General features: G+C 36.4%; 1 protein-coding gene across 1 annotated transcript in view; it reads left to right on the top strand.

Moving 5' to 3' along the window:
* Positions 1-24,529, top strand: part of DGKB (diacylglycerol kinase beta) — a 335,774-nt gene that overhangs the window by 27,595 nt on the left and 283,650 nt on the right. The window contains exon 2 of the mRNA XM_041466733.1: positions 3,930-4,190. Coding sequence (XP_041322667.1) covers positions 4,121-4,190 — 70 coding nt within the window. The 5' untranslated portion in view covers positions 3,930-4,120. The remainder of the gene's footprint in view (positions 1-3,929; positions 4,191-24,529) is intronic.

Here is a 24,529-nt window from a genome sequence, read left to right as displayed (position 1 = left end):
TTGTGGGACTGATGCAATTTATTTTGCCCTGAATACTCTCTGAAAACTCATCTTTCCTTACGGAGAGGACTGGATGAGATGGAATGAGATTGAGTCGTGAGGTTGGCATATGGGGAATTTGCCTCTGTGGTTTTTTTCCTTCCATCATATATTCATTTTTCTTTTCTCAGCCAGGCTTCTGTAGAGCAGCTGAGGATTTTGGTGGCATGGGGAATTCCTGGAAATCTAAGTTGGTTAGCAATGTTGGCTGAATGCTAAGTAATTTGATTTGTATAGTTTTTAACAAAGCTTTGCTTCCTAGTTTGGATATGTGGCCTGGTAGGAATCCTGACAGAACACTTAATAAACTTTCAAATCCATAAAGGAAAACATGTTTTAAAAAGGAGAGTGGAGTTCTAAGACTTATTATAGTCAGTGGCTAGAGGAGGAAGATTTTTTTTCTATTTCTTTTTGTGATTAAATGAATGGTTTGTTAATGTCATGTTTCTAGTTTCTCTTATTTGTAAGGCCTGCTTTGTGTCTTGCTGAGAGGGCTGTGAATCTTGCCTAAGTGTATATTAACAAAATGTATGCACCAATCTGAGTTGCCCAGAATAGGCTGAACTCTTAGAGGATTGCCGGAAAGTTCCTACCTGATGTTGTATGTATTTTAACTGTATGCTGTATTGTATTCTTAAAAAAATTTATCTCTGCATGAACAGGTCAGATCACTGTGTGTGATCTGTTTAGAGCTGCTGATCTTTATTTTTCCTACCAGCAAGCACATTTGATTATTGTTGTAGTTCAATGTTCTTTTTTTTCCTATGTGATAGTATTATTGTTCATACTACTTTCCTATTCATATACTTATCTATAGGTTTCTCACTGCATAGTCTTCCTGAAGTACTTAATGAGCACTAAAATAAAGTGTAAAGAAGTGAATTTATATTAAGCACTTCTGAAAAAGATAATACAAATTAGCTAATATTTTATTTTACAGAAATTTGGATATTTGAATAGTATATAGGTGATCTTCCAGTGTGTACCTTAACAAATAACACAATGTACATTGTGTTATACATTGACTTTTGTCATCATTGTCTGTATGCTGTTTGTTTTCTTATAACCACAATATTATCTACATAAAATGGGAAAATGTCACTGTAAAAGGTACAGCTGTGAAAAACTAAGCGATGCAGGGGTCTTTGCTTGTTTGGGACTCTGCAGCTGAACCTAAGAGGAAACTGAAGAAAGGAAGTACCTAGAAGATTCTTTTTCCTTTTGGTGAAATCTTCCCCATTATGTGTCTATGTATTTCTGCATCACATACACTGAGGTGGAGTCAGGACCTGGCTGCAGTCCAAAGACCAGTGAGCCACCCTCAGAGGACTGACTGCCTACCTCTCCTTCCCTGTTCCCAAATTACACTGGGATTAATTAGATCCACTATGTCTCCCACAGGCTTCCCTTTCAAAGGACAGAACTTGCATTTGAGAGTTGACCAGAACAAAAATGTAACCTTAAATTCTCTTGTATGTTCCATGATAGCTGCTGTTTTAGGCACAAACTGTGTCTTCTTTCCCGTGAGCTGCCATGCCCATACTACATTTTTTCCATTGCTGCCATCTCATTCAGGATGGTTATGTTTTGTTACAACTCTGGGTCTAGGCTGTAGAGCCTGGGTGTCTGTTGTGGGGAAAGGATATCAGAGTTGGTAATTAGATCCATTTTCCCTTCTGATGAACTGTGTATGCAACAAACTTTGTAGACTGTGGTCAACTAAAGGTATTACATATGAATAGATTGATCAGACCAGAGTGCACAGCATCATTACCTTGCTAGCTGTAGTAATTCTAGTGATAAGCTGTTTATCACAAATATGCATATTACATAATCAAGATAATCTCTAACTTGACAGTATTCAGAAATGTTAGTTTTTGTAGGTAATGAAGCTAACGTAGTTAAGGATGATACAAATAGTAAAACTGGTTGAAATTATGGTCGAAAATTTTGGTTATGTTAAATCAGTTGTGCAAAAACAATTTCAAAAAAATCAATGAAATCTAATAAGTTGCCAAGATTATAAAAATATATATACGTACTTGAAGATATAAAACTGTCTTCAATACAATCTAATCAACTGCCAGAAATGAAACATCTCTAATTTGATTAAAATGACCCAATTGACCATAGTAGTTTTTTCTTGAGATCAATAAAAGTATTGAAGTTCACAAGACGGAATGATAACTTTTCTTACTAAATAGCAAGTTTAGTTTTTGTAGTTTCTGACCTTTTTCAGGCACTGACATTGATTCAGAGATTTGAGGACTGATTTTATTCACATTAATGTTTCATTTTTTCATCCCAATCTCCATGCTCCTGTTAGTTTTTGTTATTTTTTCAATTATATTATACAATTATATTGTGTATTCAATCAGATTCTAGATCTTCCAACTCATCATAGTTTTTTTCCTAACGGAGGAGATGAAGAGCAGAGGAATCTCTTCTGGTACAAATTTTTAAAAGGCAAGACAGCTGTTATTGTGTTTAGACCCTTGTTCATGGTATAGTCCATGCATTCAAATTATTCACAAGGAAGGGTCTGAGAGCAATGAAAGCTCTGGGACTGAGGTGTCTTCCTTAGTGTCTGCATGAGTTTCTTTGTCCAGTGATGACACTCGTATATGTAAAACAGAAAAAAAAAAAAGGTGTTGTCTGATTGGGTTAATGTGGGTTTTTTTTTAAAACCCATGCTTCTGTTCCTAGTAATTTTTTTGTTTTTCCTTTCTTTCCCCTCATGACTCCTTTTTCTATTCTTTCTTAGCTACCAACATCTTGCTCCTTGGCACTCATTCCATTGCTGTGTTAGTCTCTTTTGGTCTGAATTTTTTGTTTGCTCTTTTTGTAATTTTTGTAATTTAAACCTTATACATTGCTATACATGGGAAGAGATTCCACTTGCAGTCTAAAATTAGCTTTCTGGTCTAAAATAGTCTTTTGGGCAACGTCTGTAATCAATAAAAGATAAATACCACAGAAGGCAATCGTCACATTTTAAGCCTATGTTGAAACTGGAAGGATTAATTGCTGCCTGGGCCACCTGGCTCTTTGTGATGATTAAAGCGAGTGCCTGAGATGACAATCTCAAATGAGATACCTGGGTCTCAGATGGCTAACATTAGACAAAAAGTAGCCTACCTGATGTTCCGGGAACGGTGTTGATAATTCATTGCTGTCAGAGGGCAGAGGGTTTTTCCTACAGAGGTAGAAATTACATAAAATTGGGATGAGAAGGCACCCACAATTTGATTTTTTTTTTCCCCATGAACTGATTTGTGATGGTACCAACAGGTATTTTTGATTTTCACTTGTGACCAGCAATGCTGTGATGTTCTAGAAATCAAACCTCTATTATTTTGTTACAATAGTTAGTATTTGTATAGCTCTGTTATGGACTTCTCAGCAAACTGCAGAATCCATTTAATTTTGTCATGGAGAGTTAGAAGCTTCATAGCATTTCTGACAAGGCCATGCAGTGCTGAATAACAACATAGCTGGGTAAAAATCCAGTTACAGCAATTCAATTTTAGAATCATAAGGAGCTAAGTTTACTGATAAGATAGTATCTGCTATTTCAGTGGTTGTTACTAAATTGGGAACATCTCCATAAAGTATGTCCAGATACATTTGATCATAAACAGTTGATAATTTTTAATGAATTCTGAACATAAGCACTTGGAATTAAAAAAAATCAGTTTGGAAATACATATAAAACTATTTACAGACAAATACAGTATGGAAATATTTTGAGCAAAACTGTATAGGAGAAAATATTTATTAGTTACAAGTATTTCCACAACAAGACTGGTGTATCCTGGTATTTAATATTTTGTATTTTATTCTGGTATATTTGATATTTATGCTGTGTTTAATATTTGCTCTTTTAACAGTGCTGTAACTCACCACTGAACCAACACACTTGGAACAGTTCATAGCATTGAAAATTCCATCCACATCGACTGATACTATCTCAGCACTCTCCAGACACTGTGAGCTGAAGTTAAAAATCTTTATGGAGTTTATAACACCTGGGTCGAAAGGAATATTCTTCTGATATAGAAGGAGGACCCTTACTGCCAGTATGACGAGCCAGGAGAAGTGGGTTAACCTTAGCCCTGGAGAGTTCTCTCAACTTCAGAAATATGCAGAATGTAAGTAATTTTAAAAATATTTACTTTTATGGCTAAATAAAAACTAAGAGTATTTTGAATTTTTTTATTATTGATAGTATTCACAGCTTAGAAAGAACACACCCACGTTTTATGTTGATGATTCATTGCTTTCAGAGACCATTGTGAAGAAAGCTCTCTATTTCACATTTTTTATATGAATAATCTTGTTTGAAATTACATCACCAAATAAATAGTAAGCATAATAGAGCCATTAAAAAATCACTTTTGAAAATATTTAGTGCTTCCTGGAAAAATATTTTCAAGGTATTTTTGTTTATTTTTTTTCAATATCTGAATTTGAAGATTTCTAATAGACATAGAAAGTTATGTGGGGTTTTTTTCTATGTGTTCTTATAACTTAAGCCTCAGTGCAAGGTTTGCCAAAACATTTGCCTTCCATGTGGGGGAAAAAAAGGCATTTAAGATATTTCTTTACTTTTCGCTTCCCTTTGCTTCTCCAGCACTTCTTGCACACGCAATAGTTCAGAGCCATTGTTTTAGTAGAACTGTTGGTGTCAGGGAAATTGCTTGAATCTGTTTGTGTTCAGGTTTGTGTGTGTACATTAAAAAAAAAATATATTGTCTATCAAGCTTCCTCCGCTCCTCTGTAATGAAAAGATGCTAGTTTTTATGAAATGTGAAATGTGATACTTTTTATGTAAATAGTTCAGTTTCTGAGGCAATTAGGAAAAAATATTAGTAATGTATAACTTTTTGTGTATTATGCTAAAGGAATAAACCCCAGGTATAGACCTTAATTTGAATTTTTGACTAAAGGACTAAATAACAGTATCTTTAAGTGCGTGATCTAAGACTTTAAAATACAATTTAAAAAAAAATTGTACCAATATTTTTGAATTTGATATATTTTTTATGTAACATGGCAAGATACAAAAGGTTGTGACAACAGATATCTTTACTTATTACTAAATAATAATTAAATTATATGGAATTTTGTAACTATTGGATATATAATTGCTTTGCTATTTCGTTGTCTTTGTTGAACTTGGAAAGGCAATGAAGTGAAAATCGAAAATCACCAAATTTCATTTGGTGACTTGGTAGAGTTTGATTCAGTTTAAAAAAATAATATTAATTAAAAAATCCTAAACAACAAAAGTCCTCAGTTAAAAAAAAAAAAAAAAAAAAAAAACATTGCTCATTTTTGTCCAGCATGGAACTTTGGAAGTACCGGTGGTTCTCCTGAAGGACGGAAGGCTGATCTGGGTGTTAGAAGGTGACACTCTGGGGAGGTTTGACTTTGTGGCAGGTGTCTACCAACCAGTGATGGTGATGAGTACCCAGCTGTGCCTTGTGTTAAGGAGTGGGTTTCACTGCAGGATTTTGGAATACGTGAGGAATTCATAGAGAGGTCATTTGTTTTGCATTTACCCTCTGATATGCAGGTTTATCATTTGCTCTGCCTTTCAGTTTGGTGTAGAGACTTTACTTAATTTTACCTAAATTGCAACATTATTTTAACTATTTAAGTTTTTAACTTCCTTGAATTTTAAAAATACAGTATTTATATATTCTATTTCAGTTTGCATCAAGCTGTAGTACTAGAGTATTAGAGCAAAGAGTATAGTCTACCAAAAACCCATCTGCCTTGGATCATTCTCTTAGAGGCTGATAGTCACTTCTGCCTAATAAGATCACTGGAAGTCAATATTGCTTTTATACAGCTGTGGTGGGTTGGTTGTGGCAGGATGCCAGTTGCTCACCAAACTGCTCTGTCAGTCCTCACTCTCTTCCCACATTCTGAGGTGGGTTACATTCCATGGGAAACAGTCCTCCACAAACTTCTCCGCTGTGGGCCTTTCCCCTGGGTGCAGTTCTTTGTGGATTCAGAACAGATACTGTTAGCTGGGGAACAGGGGATGTGCTGAGCTGCCTTGAACTAGAACCTGTAGGAAGTTAAGTACAGGGGGATTTAAATTTCTGCTCTTCTTTGGACCCTAAGTAAATTTGGTTAAGAAGGTTTGCTGATCCGTTTTAGGTACTTCATATGTCTATTTATGCAGAAAGTATTCTCTTTAAAATGCATTTGGTGGTGTTTTGCATATTGACTTTTTGATCAGGAGAAAACTCCTTGCACAGTTCCCTTTTTGAGCTGAATCTCCTCAGCCTAAGCTGGCTGCAGAGTGAGACAATGTTTAATTTACGACAGCCTCTGCCCAGGGTACAAGCACACACCACCCCCCAAATCTGCAAGCCTTAGTGTGGATCCAGTGTAGGAAGCGTGACACTGTTCTGTTGCACAGCAGGGCACGCTTAGAGGAGTGAGGGATTTGGGTTTGAGTCTGCTGAGGTTGAAGCTCAGTCTGAAACCATGTCCTTGATCTTTCCCCTATCCGGAAAGCAAGCCTGTCTCACCCATACCTGTTTTATGAAGGAAACTTGCTGCCAAACTGTCCTGGAATCAGTCACACCTGCAAGTGTTACAATTTCCAAGAAGAATGGAGGAATCCACACAGGTTGTAAGCAACATAAAGTGACTCTTCTTATCTTTAAGAGGAAATGGAGCTCAGGTGGCGCCTAGATGAGCTGCTTCTCTTGGCATCAATTGACTTCAGTCATGCAGAGAAAATTTCAAACTATATTTACATACAGACTGCACAGATAATAAGTACCTCCGGAGTTGAGTCATATGTGCATACATAACTCATGTAACTATGGACATTATAGATCCAACTGTCTTGGACTTAGAGCATAAATTCCCTTTTTAGTCTCCAAAGCAGGTGTGTGGGTCTTTCACTGTATAAAGCCCTTTAAACTACTCCTGTGGATTCTAGTGCTCTTCACTTTCTGACTGAAAGACACTGTCTAGTTCAGTTATTTTTATTAATCTTCTGTGAGGTTGATGATAGTCTTGTCTACTCTGGCAAGTACTCTTAAGCAAGGTCTGCTCCTGGCTCTGTGTGCAGCTACTGTCCTTGTAATGACTTTGAGAAGTTCCTACCATGTCTTGTCTGCCTGTTTTCTTCTTCACATAGTTACAGTATGATTCAGTGCTTTATCCAACTGTACTGTTTGGTGAACCCAAACCCTGAATGCAAAATTTCTTTCTTGAATATGTAATAGCTTTTCTCAATTTCCATAAATATAACTGAACAGCAGAGGAGAATGAGTTCTCCATCACTTGTTCCTAATCAAAAATATTTCCATCTAAGCAACTCTCAGAACTTCATAGTAGGTGAATATCTTCCTGTAAATTAATCCAAGGAGTATCTGTAATTTTTTCTTACTGAATTATTTTTGAGCTCAAGTCAAGGGAATTTTATGCTTCCAACGTAGGACCCTTCTTTATCTGCCTGCCATATTAAATAATTTGGGGCTTCAATGAATTTTTGGAACAGTTTAAATGTTACTTAACAAAAAAAAATATTTCTGAAGTCTAAAGAGTATATTACCTAATACTTGGCACTTTGCAGTTAATATGCATGTGTGTGGTTTTAGAAGAATAATTATTTCCAAAGACAGTTCCTCTATGTCCTTCTTCCCAGTCAAATTAAAAATCTCCTCTCTCCTCTTGTTCTGAAGATAGAACAGTAGAACATATTTTGCATTACATCTTTGCCTGGTTTCATCTCAGAAGAATAAGTGAAAAGAAAAAAAAAAACATGGATAACTGGTGTGGTTATTATATAATACTGATAATAATGACAACAACAATAATGTAGCCCACGCTAAATACTGAAGATTCTAGGGAAATAAATGCACTTGAGAGAAGAAATTTTTTTTCTCCTTTAGACTGCATAATCAATGCTGGCTGTGGGAAGGCAAGGTGAAAAGATAGAGGGATTTTTCTGCATAAAATTGTCATTGCATAGAGTAAGATACGTACAAGATGTTTCAGGCAGGAACAGTTTCTTCTAAACTATATGGTGCCTACCAGATATGTAAGTTGTATGGAGAGCAGCTGAAGAAGCTGGGGTGGTTTAGCCTGGAGGAAAGGAGGCCCAGAGGTGACTTTATCACTTCACTCCCTTCAGCTTCTGGAAAGGAGACTGTAGTCAGATGAGGGTTGTCCTTTTCTCTCAGGCAACCAGCAATAGAACAAAAGCTGTCAGTCAATAGGACAAAAGCTTGGAAGTCTCAAGCTGCACCGGGGGGGGGTTCAGGTTGGACATCAGGTTTTCCTCCAGGGAAGGGTTGTGAAACACTGGAACAGACTGCCCAGGGCGGTAGTGGAGTAATAAGTACATCCGGAGTTGAGTCATATGTGCATATATAACTGGAAGTGTTCAAGGAATGAATGGATGTGGCACTTAGTGCCATGGTCTGGTTGACAAGGTGGTGATGAGTCAAAGATGGGACTTGATGATCTTGAGATCTTTTTCATCCTAAATGATTCTGTGATTCACTGATATGTGCCTATTCACTGAACAGGAGCCTGAATTGTAAGGGCATTAGACAGAAGCAATATAAATAGCTTCATTGTGATTATTGTCTGTATGGTAAATTGGATTAGTTTGGACAGGAATTTTTTTAATACTTTTTATTAAATTAATTTTATATCTCCTTTTTATTAAACAGAGTTTTATGGCTGTTGTAGTCCAAATTATATGTTAAAAGGAGGTTAGAGGATTCTGCTCCAAATACAAGTGTGGAAATATTGAAGGGATTTGAAACAGTTAAAACAAGAATATTTCATGAGTCAGCTAAGCATTAAAGAAGGGGGGGGGGAAGGAAGTTCTTCCCTCAGTAGGCGGAGAAAAAGACCTCTGAGCTCTGGCAGCAAATGCACTCTGGGGAAATAGCTTGGTTTTGTGTTGTCCTTTTGAGTTTGTCAACAAAACGTGCCCTGAGGAAAAGCCTGGAAAAAAAAGCTTTTTTGCAAAACTTTTGGCAGTGATTTTTTCCCAGGCTGGTGGAGGAAAACTTGAGCAGACCGTCACAGACTGAAGATAGAAATAGATGTTGGAGTGCTACTGAAATGACTGTGAGAACAGAAACAGCATCAGCAGCTGCAGCATCTTTTGATGTAGCATCAATAGCTACTGCAAGAACTAGACAGTGAAACAATTTTATAGGGGAACAGGAAGGAGGAATTTGTGAAAAAGATTACTGAAGGAAAATGGGAAGGTCAGCAAAAGTTTAGGTTCAAAGTTAAGTTGTTAGAGACTCTTGAGTGGGTTTGGCTCTGTGGTCCTCACAGAGGGAAGTATTATCTTCTACAATGTGTATAAATGATAACGTTCAGGGAACTTCATATATGTGGTAGCTGGTCACCAGCAGCCATGGGCCATTACACAGTCACTCAGAGGGTCCCAGGTTTCAAGTGCCACATGAAATTGTGCTAATTCTAATGAGGAAATGAAGTTCATCAAATTCAATGTGGCAAAAATGTCTATTTTTGACTGTGTGGCAAGTGGGGAGAGTAGGTCAGTGGTCATTACTGAAAATAGTTTTACGTCAGGTATTGGATTTCAGGATTATAGTGTTTGTGCTGCTATTAGTAAAGATAGAGGTGATCAGGTTCTCAAAAAGTTTTGACAGAATCTGTAAGATTGGCTGTGAAAGGTGGAGTCTGCCAGCTCTGCCTGTACAGTATCCCATGCACTTGGGAGAACTTCATGGCGAAGGATAATGGGTCTAGTGGGAGATCCAGTCTTTGCATGCAAGGGCTGTTGGGAGTAGAATGGCCAGAAAAAGGGACCAGTTGATAATTTGTAAAGTCTGAATCCTTTCCCTAAATCCGTGATTGGGAACTAAAAATCCAAGTAGGAGAAAATGGAGTGGAGAAAACTACTCAATGGTTCGGTGGGGCACTTACTTTAGTTCTCCTGAGAGGTGAACTATGCGTATTGATATAACACTGTAATTTTTTTCTTCAGATCTGTGAATTTAAATCCTTTGGGCACATTCCTGTGTTGCACCAATTTAGAGAATATGGGTTAGGAGTGTTAGATATTATTTATTTAGTCTCTAGTCAGATTTACTCTTAAAAAGCCCTGAACTCTGTCCAAAGGAAGGCTGTTACATACAGTCTTCACTAATGAGGATATTAGATTTGACTTTGACTTATGTTAGACTGAATTCCAGAATAGAGAAGATACAAAGCTGTGAATTTATTTTTCATTTAACCAGTCATAGCTGAGACTTGACCTCTGAAGATCATACCATAGATAAAGTTGTTGTGGGAGATCAAAAGCTGGGCACCAATATCATCTGCAGAAATATTAGTGGATTTCATTCCTTTCTCTAATTAGGATTTCTGTGTTAAGTCTTAAACAGAATGTAAGATAGGAATAATGAGTTGAGCATTTCTGAAGGAAAAAAAAAAAGCTGATAAACATGCAATAATACAATATGGTCTGGATCTTTGAGGTGGGCGTTCTAATGAGATAAAATGCTTAGTGTTTCTGCCATGATAAATGCCTAGTGGTGACTAGCAGTTGTGTTTTTTAACCAAACAGAAGCTGATATGTTCTCCATTAGCCTGTCAGTGGTAAACAGTATTATACTGACTGTTCATAATTGTGAGTAAGGAGGAACCTTTCTATGTCTGTCAGGTGGGACACTCATATGTATGCAGAGCTTGTTTCCTGCGTTCCACTGCTTCCACTGAAGAAGGGAATCCAGCTTCTTTCATCTATAAACTGTTTAGGGAAAGGAAAAACTATTTAGGGAAAGGAATGATGTGGAAGGATTCTGAACCCTTTGCTTTGGTTAAATGGACTATGAAATTATTCAGGAGTTTCTTTATTTTGTGACAAAGGCAGATACACTTAATTACATTTTTGTCCCTCTCAGGCTGCTATATGTTCTAGTTTGAAGCATTCTTTTAGAAAATACTGGCTTTTGTAGAACTTTAAATGGTACATAGTAAAAGCACAAAGTAGTCACAATGAGTTACTTGGAGTACCTTATTACAGTATTATGTTCATGTCTTAGCTAATTACAGGGATCCTCTCCTGTCTTTTAACTGCAAGAAACTTCATATGTCAGCAGCAGGGAGACATATTTTAAGAGCAGAAAATAGTGAATTTATAGTTTTTACTATCAGCTGGCAAAATTGGGACAAATCTGTTTATAAATCCTCCAGAATTATAGAATTGTAAAGGCTGGAAAAGATGCTCTTCCTCTGCAGAAAAGAAGATGCCTCTTGGAGTATCTGATTTGTTCAAGAGTTCCAATTAAAGAGATTATAGCCAGCAAAATTCAAAACTAGTGTCGCTTCTGTGTGCCGTTGACTGGAGACTGCTAACAAGAGATCATATATCATAACATGAAGAGACTTAATTTATTAAAAACAGAGAAGGCAGTAGGCTCTTAGAGTAAACCTGTATTTCAAAGATTTTGAAAAATGATGACAAATTGGTCCAGAGTTGGATCAGTTCAATGAAGTGCTAGCTGCTTTTAGCATCAATTTCCTTCCTAAAGAGCTGCCTCTGGTTCCTGAATAATTGATTGGTAGGGTCAAAATTATGATGGCTCCAAAAACTGTAGCTTACATTTAGGGGTAACGAAAGTATTACGAAGCAATTAGTCTCAGTTGTGCTAGTGCTAACACACTTGATTTGTCTATTTAGGAGAGCTGGTGGAAGTGTCAAAGCTGTGTATCTGTTTAGGTCTCATGTGGAAGAAACATTAAAGGAATTGAAGAAGGAAAAAAAAATTATTCAGGCTGTTCGACAGTACCAAGTTGCATTGATCTCAGAATCCGGAGAGAAAATTCTGTTAGAAAAGGCTATCGTTATTGCAAACATCATTTGTGCGTGGAGAGGCACTGGAGATGCTTTCTGTTTGATGAACAGGACACTGTCCCATCATCAGAAGCATTTGGTGGTCTCACTGCAAGATGATAATTTACCTGCAACCTTCTTGCACATTGGCTTCATCTGGGAGAGTGGGGAAGAGACAGCAATTGCAGCACCTGGAGAAGACTGCAAGGTTTGCTCGGTGTTGCCGAGTAGTGAAACACAGTGGTTCAATACAGATGTTGAATTTGTTGTGCTGAGACTGGATGTGGTTAGGCCCTTATTTTCAGGAGTATCATATTATTTTCTAGATTATGCTACTAAGTTTCCAGTGTTTCTGCTGAAGGCACAGTGGCTGTTTCAGTACCTGGGGAAGATTAAGTTAGCTGGAACTCCAGCACTGCCAATAAGATCAGGGCCTGTGTTAATTAACTCTTAGACATACAGATTATTATTGAATGGTTCTTAAATAATATAGTTTTAATAGAAGGGAATTATGGGAAAGTTAAAAGGGGTAGAAGTTAATGACCTTGCATTTCCATTTTCAAGGACATAATTGCAAGAAGCAAGTGTAAAGAGTTCTTACAAAGTCCAAAACAGAAACACTTGTTAACAGAATCACAGAAAGGATAAATGAGGCTGAACAGCACCCTTAGTCTTGTAAGAGGTGTTTTCAGATTTCTGTGGCTGAGGGTTTCATGATGTGATAAATAGCAGGTAGATAGATAGATAGCAGCTGGTCTTTGAGTTCTGAAAGGCAAATGGTGTCATCTCACCTTGCTCTTTATTTCCTTGGTTAAAAATAATGACATTTTCTAGAATTGAAGCTGCATAGATACATGGTGCCTGTCAATAACACCTGGTGTTGCGACATCAGCTGTTACTGGTATTGAACATATATTGTGTCTATTACAGATCTGACATATGGTCATCAAATTACTGAATGTCTATTTATATGCTGTAAAATATGTAAACATTGATTATGCCTGTTATATTTCCTGTGTTTCTTTGTATCTTCCATATTCCTTTTCCTTTATTGTTTGGTTGTTTCTATGGACATTTGCATGTAAACAGTAAGAAGCTTTTGTTTCTTACGAGTTCATCTGTTCCTGTTGCTTATTCTTATTATAAAGATTTGAGGGATAATTCAATTGGTTGCTGTGGAAATGAGCCTGATGTCACAAACAGAGAGCTACACTTCACCAAGCCTTTGAGAAACAAAATGAAGGGAGAATGGGCTAATTGGAGAGCCATGTGACTGTAGCAGAATCTCAGCTCTTATTAAAAGCATGTATTTTTAGTCACTGCATTTCTATAGATGAGCTGGAAAGTGTAATTCAAATGGTGACAATCCATGACTCATCAGACAAACTGAAAAAAACATAGCTCTGAGAGAAAGAATGATCCCACTTCACCTTCATCAGATTCACACTCAATAAACCAGTAACCCATGGTAGGTCCCTTAAGCCCTGCAAAGCTTCATATGCTTGAATTGAGAGGGGGAAAGCTGCCTAACCAACTTATACTGAAAAAATATACTTTGCTATTAGCTTTTAACAACAGAACTTCTGCTGTTCTGCCTCTCCTGGATTTCTGAAGAAAGGAGAGCCAAAACTGCTTTCCTTGTTCCTCTTAGAACAGAAAATAGGTTGGTCTTGATGGCTCAAATTGAGAGTCAGAGGTGCCTGAAGAAGAGGGGACTTAGGGCTGTCAGATAGTGTCAGCAGACTTTTCTCCATCTGCCATTAACTGGGGTGAAGGGCCCTGGATTGCCCTCCTCTCTGTTGTTTTCTACCAGTTAAAAGAAACAAAAAATTAAAATGTGCACATAATTACATATGTTTTCATTGTATTTTTAGCCACTAAAAATATATTGCTTTTTGTGTGGCTCTGGAAGATTTTTAGTGGATGCTATGCGGTGTCACTGCATAGTTGTGTTGGCTGCACTGCAGAATTGAATGGCTTTTTGAGGACATTACATATTGCTAAATTTGTCTTTAGAACTGCCCAGAATTTGTGTGCGTCATAATTTTATTAAAACCAGTACATAATATGGAGAAAAGAATTTGTGATTAAATTCCAATGTAATATGCTTTTTTATTACTTCTGAAAATAGGAATGCTTGATTTTATTTTAAACATAGAAGTTACAAATAATTTTTGTAATTGCAGATGATCCTGCCTTGGAACAGGGGTTGTACTAGATAGTCTGGAGAGATCCCTTCCAACCCTAGCAATTCTGTGATTCTGATGTTGAGACACTTGAATTAATTGTAGCAGTAATAATAGAGGTAAAGAGTTTGTTTTGAAGAATGTATTTCCTAGAATTAAGTTGCCTGGTTATTGATGTTTTCATTCAGGAAGGCATACTGAAAAGCTTTAAAATGCTTTGTTACGTGTTGTTTCTTTGTTGTTGCTTCTGGTTTTGTTTGTTGTTTGTGGGTTTTTTTGTTTTTGTTTAAGTAGAGTGCTGTCTCTACTTTTAGTATGTTCTTTATGTTTGAAATTCACTACAGAGATGGAACAGACTCCAGTATTCTTGCCTGTATCAACATAAACACTTTGGCAATCACTGTAACTGCTTTGAAAGAATGCATAGGCTGTATATTGGTTAAGAACCTACAGACAGTACTAGTTGAAATGAATGGAAGGAAACAGCGAAAATTTTAGATGTTTGTGAGAGGAGGATGGGAAGATGGTTTATGCACTAAGTATATGTCTGAATTGTTTGTTGAATAGCAGCACTTCTGTACTGGATATGCTTTAAGAGTTTGATAAATTGCTGAAATTATACTAGAGATGGTGAAAACACATTGAAGAGATATGAAGAAAATAAGTGAGTGACAAGAGCTCCTGGGATAAAAAATAGAAAGAGTCCTAAAAGGAAAAAATTATTAAAAAATGTAAAAAAAGAAGACGTTCAAAAAAAAGCAAAACAAATGGCTTCAAATAAAGTTGGAGTCTACCAAGTTTTGTTAGACCAAAATTGGTGTATCTGTGCCATTTTTACAACCCATAGGTAGTGCCATGAGGGATGTAAGAAAACAGAGAACAGATGTTAGAAACAGCTTATTAGGACAAAATCAAAGTTGGCAGCAGACAGAAGCCAAAATAGAACTCAGTACCAAAATCTGAATGTTTGGAAAATTTTGATTAACGTTTGCTGTTTGATTATGAAAAATAATAATACTACTGAAAAAACCTAATCATGAAATTGAGAGAAAATAGCTGCAGCAGAAGGAAAAGAATTCATATCAAACCTTGGTGGCTAGCCAAAGTTTATCTTGTAAAAATGATTTAAATTACTTTATGTTAATTATTTTTTATTCTGTAGAGGGCCCTCTAGAAGTTTTCAAATATAAATTCTTCATTATTACAATCTGTGAAGATTTATACAGGCACTATTATTTTTGATTTGAAAGCTTGAGTACTTATTTAGTTAATTTTGGATGAGGGTGAATCCAAGCAAGTAGTCAATCTGGAATTTGAAAAAAGCTATTTACAGTCCCTTTGGAGGTGCTCTTATTCTGGAATAAATCAGAAATGCTGTTCATTCAGATTTGTTTTAGTAGATAAGAAGTTAGTTTAGGAACTGGCTAATACATAGAGAAGTAATGACCCATTTCATATGCCTTAAAGTATAGAACCATTCTTTTGTATTTTGTTTCAGACACAATGAACATTGTCACCTTGTTTGTCAAGTCCAGGCTCACTGTTTTATCGGTGGCCTAACATGTGATACCGTAAAGATACATGACATTATGATACAAATTTGAATGCTCTGGACTTGGAGTCCTGGGAGTTTAAGGGATTCACAGAAAGAATGTCAATTAAGTTGTCCCAAATGGTACAAAAGCACATTCTGAAGTGCTTCCCAGTGTATGTGCTTGAATCACAGTATGCACTGCAGTTCTTCTGGATTAGTTTCAAGAAGCAAGTGTCAGAGTAGCTGTTCCTTCTAATAGCAATCTCAAGATGTAATGACTGACTAGGTATGAGGACTACTAAACTGCTCTTCAAACTACAAACTCTTCAAGGCAGACTTCAGATAAATACTTTGCAGCTCTGTGTAGATGTTGCAGCTTAAAGTTATCCACTCTTACATTTTTAAAAATAAGCTGAGTAAGTTTACATTGAATCTCAGGGTTTTTTACCAGTAACGCATTTCAGAATAACTTGTTTTCTTTTTTTTTTTCGTTTTTGTTTCCCCCCTTTCCCCTTTGTTTTTTCCATCCCTACTTTATCTATCTGCACAACCTTTGCTAGCAGTTTGGCTAGCAGCACCTTCTCAACCCCTTAAACAAAACAAAGAAAAAACACCCAAGCAAATCCATCTCTACAGCTAGTCATCTGTACGGCTTAGCATCATTTCCCTGGGAGGCATGCGTCTCTAAAGTTTTGTAAGCGTTCCGGGCACAAATATGTCAGTCTTTATTCAGGGTCTATCCGGACATAAAAAGTAAATCTAAATCTTGTATAATTATGCTGAGTGGGTTATAATCACATCTCCATTTAGTTATTTTAGTGGAAACTAGCAGTAAATATGGTCTGCATGCCTGTAAGTCTTTGGTTTGAAACTGAGGTAGACCTCATTAAGTTGTATCTAGAGAATCAAAAAGCTGCGTAAACTGCTCTAAATAACTTGGGTTAATAAATAAGGAATACATCGTGTCACTGCCTTTTTGTTATGTTTAATTTGCTGGTAGCTCTTCAGGTTTTATCCTGGAAATTGTTATTTAAGGTAAGAAATGGCATCATTTCTTGGATGGGAATGCCCACCTGTATGTTCAGCAAGTTGTTCTGTCCCATGCAGAAAGAGTTTGTTATGTCCTTCCTGTTTTTGAAAGAGTTTGTCATGTCCTTCCTGTTTTTGAAAGAGTTTTCGTGTCCTGGTTTTCCCCCCAGGAGTTAGGATACCCAGGCATATGCAAGAAAGAGCTCTTTTCATATGGATTTGCTCTTCATGCTGCCAGTGACAGAAGAGTTGTGTTCTCTTGCTGTTGTGTGCTACACATGTAGTGCCAAAGAGTAGAGGTGGTGCTTGGGGCAAACTGTTAGAGTTTTTAATTGTGATTAATCCTATATATAGCAGCAGGTGAGTATTGTAAGTTCTTCTCTTATTCAGACCACTAATTCATAACTGTGAACTTATCTCTAACAGCATTCTAATATTTTTATACCAAGCCTCTTACAGACCTCCTACTCATACAACTATCTTTCAAAAAAATTAATTATAATAGTAAAAAGAAACCCATATACCACAGTTATCAAATAGGTTTAGTTTGAAAGAATTGATCATCTGCTTTGTTTTAAAAACTGTGAAGCATCTCTGGGGATTTGATTTCTGCACTGTTTTACTAAATGTCTATGTTAAACTGTGCAGTCTTTCTCAGAAGCAGTCTCTCAATGCCCTTTTCTTTTTTATGAAGTGGATTCCACCCCATTTTCTTTCTGCTTTTTGAAAGGGAATGAAACTGTTTCCCATTTCTTCCACCTGTTTCATTATTGTGACTAAAGTGACTAAATTATTGACTAAACAGGTGGAAGAAATAGAAAACAGTTTTATCCCTTTCACAAAAGGATAATAAAGTCCATTATCATAGCAGGTGTTTGTTTCCACTATGGGTTTATTTTTGTAATAATTTCTCAGTGTTAAGAATTATGCAGTATATCAGTCTTGTCCTAATTTTTCATGAACACTTGACAGGAAAGATTCCCACTTTTATTGATGTACTTTCTGTCTAATGTAAATAGTATTCTTCTGTATAATTGAGAAATAATATTTTCTTTGCATACGTATTATAGAGTTGTGTTTTGTTTTCTCTCCCATTTTACATATTTAGTCTTAGATAAAAGTCTAGTAGCTTATGTTGCACAACTTCAGTGACTGACGAGCTTTGTAAAAGTTGCCAGAATTTGGCAAGCCCTTGCCAAATGACTGTGAGTAGATAGCTTTGGAACTTGCTATGAAAACTGTGATTCCTCAAACTGCTTTTTTGTTTGGAATTTGATGCATTAATGTTGTTGAACTAGTAACTCTTAATAGTCATTTTAGGGGAATGTAGAATGTCCTCTGTGTTTTCCTCTTGCAGGTCAGGAAATTCAATTGGCATCTTAAAACTTGTAAGCAATTTTTAGGAGCCTGCTTTTTGAGTTTTGAAAAAACTGAGAAAATCAATTTTAAATCTTCCTGACTACAAAAATTACATTTTGTTTTAACAGTGTTAATTTGTGCAGTTTATGCATCACTGTTTTCTATGAAATTAATCCATTATCAGCATTTCTTATGAAAATATCTTTACATTTCATTTCATCTGGCTTTGTCTGTTTTTAACAATAATGAGAACATAATAGATTTTTAAAATTACATTAAACCTTTGCTTTAAAAGATAATGCAGATCAAATATAAAAATGGAGAGAATGAGCAAGGAGGCAGATAAGGTCTTTTTTTAAAATTTATTTTGAATAAATAAATATTTTACATTTTAAATTTTTTTGCGAGTACATAGCCATCAGAAATAAAGGATAAGTAGTTAGGAGGCAGTGGTGGAAAATGTGGCAATTAACATCAGAGAAATTTGGGGTAAAATGAAATAAAAATAAAGAGGAAAGAAATCTTAATGGCAAGCAAGGTAGTATGTATGAAATAATCAAGGGTTTATATGAGAGTTGAAATAAAGACCGAAGCTACAGAACCAGGAAGAAAGCAAGGTGAGGATAAAGAGGTATACAGCATTTCTCCAGCGGAAGAATTCAGTTGTTTTTTCAGAAATGTTGGGATGTTAAATACCAAAAATATTTTTCTTTTTCTGTATTCAGTTTATCTACTGAATTGTATGCAGCCTTTTAAAAAACTTGAATTCTTCCGGTTCCCTTCAAAACTGGACAGAAGTCAGTTCCTGATCTTTCACAGGACACACAGCAGGCTGAATGAGAAGCCTTCATTCCGATTTTTCAGCCTTTATATGGCTACGATTAACTCCATATGATACCCACTGCTGTCTTAGTGACTGAAGTTTCCAAGGAATGACTTCAATTCTGATAGCAGGAACGTGGTGCTTTTTCTGTGGGCAGTGTGAGTGCAGCACGGGCAGCCACGTTGCTTTGAGCTTTTGGGAAGCTCTGGTGGCCTTCAGGCTGTCTTTCTCCTTCCTCACTCTCCCAGCAGCTGTCAGCATCTGGCCTCCTGCTATTTTTGGGTGGGTGTCCCCATTCGCACCCCCTTCCCTCATGGGGTTCATGTCCTTCCTTCTTCATCCTCTTGAAGCAGCGCCATGTCCAGTGCCACACAAGCAGCTCTGAGCTTCTGCTCGAGGCCATCCTTACGGTGCTGTTGTGCAGGGGAATGGATGCTCACGGGTGAACTGAGAACCCGTGTAGAACTGCAAGGGCCTCTGTGTGTGTACCTGTGTTGGGGACACTGACTTGTGCCATCTGACAGGAATAAAAGCCTCTTATGTTTGGGAATTTCCCAGGGAAGCAACGTGCTTTGTGTTGTACTTCGCAGTGTAGTGTAAAGATTCCTAAGCTGGAAAAGAGCAGTAAAGTGGTGCAGCAGCACAGCTGGAGTATATTTTCAGTTTATTTCAGGAGCTCTAGAATTCCTCCACTGCCTGATTCAAGCTAATCAGAGTCTCTTTACATAATAGTGCCATTTGTAGGCACACAAAACAACACTTTTTTTTTTTTTACACAAAACACTGTGGTGTTCCTTTTGAAACATTTGGATGCTTACAGAATTGAATATTTCAGTATTTTATTTGGGGAATAAAAAAAGGGAAGTTAAATATAATTGTTACAGAACATGTCCTACGCTGCATGAAAAGCATGGCCAGCAGGTCAAGGGAGGTGGTTCTGCTCCTCTGCTTTGTTGTTGTGGGACCCCACCTGCAGTGCTGCATCTAGCTCTGTGGTTCCCAGCACAGGAAGGACATTGACCTGCTGGAAAAAGTCTAAAGGATGGCCACCAAGTAGTTTAGAGGAATGGAGCACCTCTCCTCTGAGAAAAGGCTGAGGGAATTTGGTTTGTTCCTGGAAAAGGAACTAGAAAAGGTTTTGGGGTGACCTAATCACAGTGTTCCAGTACCTGAAGGGAGCCTACGGGAAAGATGAAGAGAGACTTTTTGCAAGAGTGTGTAGTGACAGGACAAGGGGGAGTGGCATCAAACTGAAAGAGAGAAGGTTTGGGTTAGAGATTAGAATGAAATGCTTTACTGTGGGGGTGGTAAGGTGCTGGAACAAGTTGCCCAGAGAAGTTGTGGAGGCCCCATCCCAGAAAGTGTTCAAGACCAGGTTGAATGGAGCTCTGAGCAATCTAGTCTGGTTAAAAGTGTCCCTTACCTACATTAGGGGAATAACTAGGGGATCTTTAAGGTCCCTTCTGAAATAGTCCATTTTTAGATTCTATGACTATTAATATCAGGTTTATTGGAATACATTAACTACTGAAGCATTTCTTCTTCTTTTCAACAAAGGAAATTTCAAGTAAAATTTTATCATTTTGATGGGAAAAAAAGGAAATAGTTTGCACAGCTTTATATTAAATGTAACATTTACTAAAAGTAAAATAAATATGGAGAGATTTCTGTATTGTATTGAAATTTTGGTTTGGGCAGTCAGATTTCTGAAGGTAACCTCAACAATATTTACTCTGTTGTCTAAAACAAGTTATTCTTATGATAGTCATTTTATTTGTATTCATATCTGTATCTTGGGTGTTGGGTTTTTTCAGATTTAGAATGTTTAAAAAGACGCAGAAAGGGGGATCAATCGTAGCTTTTGTTAGATGACTTCTCTGAGTATAACCTCTTCTTTACTCTTTGTGAGTGACACTAAGATTGAGATACTCTGACAAGGGTCTGGCACATATCTTAAAGGTGCAGTGGTTTGTGCGTCACTACTTTGAGGAGACTGTGTCTTTATTTCCTAACTTATCTTGAAGCCATGATCTCATACATACTGAAACTTAGTAAGCCATTTATTTTCTGAGGTTTTTTTAATGCACAATCTGAGATAAGCTTTATGTCACTGGGGGTACGCATTGTTTGGAAAGCGTTAGAACAAAACCAGGTCTTTTCTCTGCGAGAAGCTTAAGCATAAATGTAGTGACAGTTTTCTTATATGTTTAATTATGTACCACATCCCAGGATAAAAATTTACCTGGTAAGAAAATTTACATTAAAAGAGAATGAGGAATATATGGGGCTGCAGAAGGAGCGGGAGAGGCTGGCTTGGATCATCCCTAGACACCAAGTAAAAATTACGTCTCCTGTATGCATTGTTAATTGTGTTTGTTAGGGAAGCTTGTTACCTGCTAAAGAGCATTCAGTGAATTCTGGTTTTATAGTTGTTTTTTGTTTGTCTATGCAGTGATATTTAAAACATATAATAGGCTCCAATAAAGTGTGGTACCATCGCTTAAAAAAAAGCCATACTCCCTATGGATATTAGAGTTTATCTTTCCTTGGGGTGAGCTGTCTTAAAACTTCTCATAAGTTCTTTTCTACTGTTTATTTCACTTGCTGCGTGCCTGGCAAGCTCCAAGACTTCCAATGTCTTTTTAACAAGAGCAGATTCCTTGGGTTACAATGTTTTAGAACAGTATTTTTACAACACAGTTATTCAAATGCTTTCCTTTGTCTAATTCTGAAACGTGAATAAAAGGGCAAAGGGAAAGCCTATCTTCAGAAGCAAATGAAAAGTCTAAATTGTTTCCTGTACCATCCTTTGACAAACTTCTGAAGTAAAGTTTTGTTTTCCTTTGCACGTCCAGAGGTCTTGCATTGTATCAACCAACTTTCCTTTTTCTCATTTTTCTTCAACCAAAACAAGCTATGTCTATTAAGCCTGTTCTCCACAAGCAGGTGAGTCATAAAGTTCACAGATGGTTAACTCTTCCATTTACTTGAAATGGAACTCCATTGGAATTGGAATGGAGCTCCCTCACAGCTAGCCTGTTCCCGAGGTTTTTGGGTGAATTTATTTCCAATTGTACTCTTGCTTCTTTTTCTTTTCCTCAAAACAAACTATTTTATGAATGTGTTACTACTTTTAAGTACTTTTAATTATCAGGCATATGGAACATTCAGAATGTTCAGCTGTGCATTAATGATGAATATAAAAGTTTGGGAGAAGTTGAGGTCCGTTTATGTCTGTAATTTCCTATTTCTGAAAGTTCTAATATTAACTTCTGGTGTTTTAGGGTTTTTCTCCTCATATAAAGAGTATTAGATGGAATATATTTATTCTGAAATGGAAGTCGTCCTTTTAGATTATAGGAAATTTAAGGTCTCTGGAAACGCAGAAAATTATGAGATCATGCTTTTAGATTTTTTTGTTTAAGATATGTTATTTCCAACTAATTTTTAAAAAGGTGTGAAGGAGCAGAAGAAGAGAGATGTGAAATAAGGGAAGAAGATCAGAAGATTGAACTTTTCTTTCTTCTTCTGTCTTGCTATTTCTGAAGGTTCATCTGCCTCTTCCTGTCTTTTCTTCTCCCTATTTTTATTCTTTTCTCTTGTTCCTTTAATCCTTTTTCATTACTAACTCCTCATCCTTCTTTACTTCTCATATCTTTTCTGCTTACTTTTGCTCTAATTATCTGTATCTTACATGCTCTGGAGAGTACCATTGTTAATCTGCCTAACGGAACAATATAAAATTAAATAAAAAAGCATGTCCATTGTGATCATACTGGATGGATTAGGAAATAAATTTGAATTCTGGGACCTGGGAATGATGATAGCTCATTACTAATATGTTGTCTTTTTTCCATGGCAACATTAAGTTAATGAATACCAGTGTCATGTTACTGGTGTTTTGCTACTAGGTTAGAGAATTTAATATTGTTATAATATCTGTATTTTAGGACTACACATTCATAAAACATTTGAATGCATATATGTTAAGCTTATATTAAGCTTACAATAAATAGACATTTATCTTCTTCTTTTAAATATACATTGAGTTTAGTTTAATGGCGTATCTTTGTAGTTTGAAGCATAGGTGACAGAAAAGATACTTCACTAAACTGATTAGTTTATCTTATTTCTATTTTTTTCCCCCTAAAATGTGGGATAAAATTATGGATTGACAAGGTAGATGTTTGCTGCAAAAGTTATTGATTGTTTTCAGGATTTGTGGCAGGAACGATTTAAGGAAGGACCCACTCGAAGATGGGGAGCACATTTTTTATTTGGAAACGGAGTTTGTTGAAGAAATCAGTTGTAAACTTGCCAGAAATTGCTAAAAGATATTGTGATTATAATAACAAGTAAATGGCAAAATCACTTTATGCAATGTAGTGATTTGATGAGTATTATACTTACAGCAACTGTCCATAGTAGGTGCTGGCCTCTGAGGAATAAACTGAATGAATTGGTACAATCTATGCTCTTTAAGCTATTTCTATATGTATATGTCATTTTATAAAAGACCTTTCATACGGCAGATGTAAAACTAAGTCAGGGTATGCTGACATTGCAGTCAAAAAGTGATTATGTCTTACACAACTTTAAAAAAACTGGCTTAATTTAACTACCTTTTATACCTCAGAAGTCAATTTTTGACACAGGTACTGGTTTCTCTCCTCTTCCAAACTGTTAGTTAAATATCCAAATAAATTCCATAGATCACTATTTGATGGATTTTAAAAAACACTTGTGTATATTAGAAATGCATTTAAGATGACATACTGTCTTGGAAATATTGGGAATGAACCCCAAGCTAATGCAACTTAATTCTGAAGATTTGTTGTTGTTTAAGCAGTCCTTTATTTTACTTGTCATAGTTCTTGGCATTCTTGCGGCCAAGAAGCACTGTTGCCATGTCATAGAGCTCTGTTTTACCCATCTTTCTGTTAAATTATATGCTTTTTATAGTATAAACTGCATTTTTCACAGTTTATTTGATGGGGTCTTTGGTTTGTGGGTCAGTAGATTTATTTCATTATATCATGGTCTATATCTGTTATGTACACTCAGTGACTAAGCTTTCGTAGTAAGTAGGAGTCACTTGGCTTCCATCCTTTTTACACAATGCCTTCATAACTACATCTTGGCTTATTCACACAATGATGGAATAGTTAAGGTTGGAAGGCACCCCTGAAGATTATCTAGTCCAACCCCCCTGCCAAGGCAGTTACCTAGATACTCAGTCAAGAATATTTATCCAACAGTTCATCATTATTGTTTTAAGGCAAAAATCAGTCTAGATGTGTAGTACTTCACATTTCTTTCCCTTTCCCTGTCTTCAGACTCCCTATGACTCAAATTTGCTGAAAACAATCCATTTTGTATTTCCCTGAAGTCAAGCACAGTGATTCTTAGAAAGGCCAGGAGGTAACCTATAGCATGGGTAAGACTAGTTCTAAAATGTAGAAAGCTGTGTATTACTATATGCGTCACACAAAAACTGGTAATTGGTGGTAGTACACAAAAGAGGAGCCATCTATCCTGGGGAATAAGCTCAGAGAAAAATTAAGTGTGAGAATATATAATGAAGAACAGATTGATGGGATAAAACCATAGAAAACAGATCACAGGATAATTTTAGGATTGAAGCTATTTCTGAATACTTGAACAGAGATGGCTGAAAATTTGTGTTCTTGTTCGCT

Source organism: Pyrgilauda ruficollis, unplaced genomic scaffold (assembly GCF_017590135.1).
Source record: "Pyrgilauda ruficollis isolate IOZ18807 unplaced genomic scaffold, ASM1759013v1 scaffold2, whole genome shotgun sequence".
NCBI classification, from domain to species: Eukaryota; Metazoa; Chordata; class Aves; order Passeriformes; family Passeridae; genus Pyrgilauda; species Pyrgilauda ruficollis.
The sequence above is the reverse complement of the archived record's forward strand: the minus strand, read 5'-3'. Positions and strand labels throughout refer to the sequence as shown.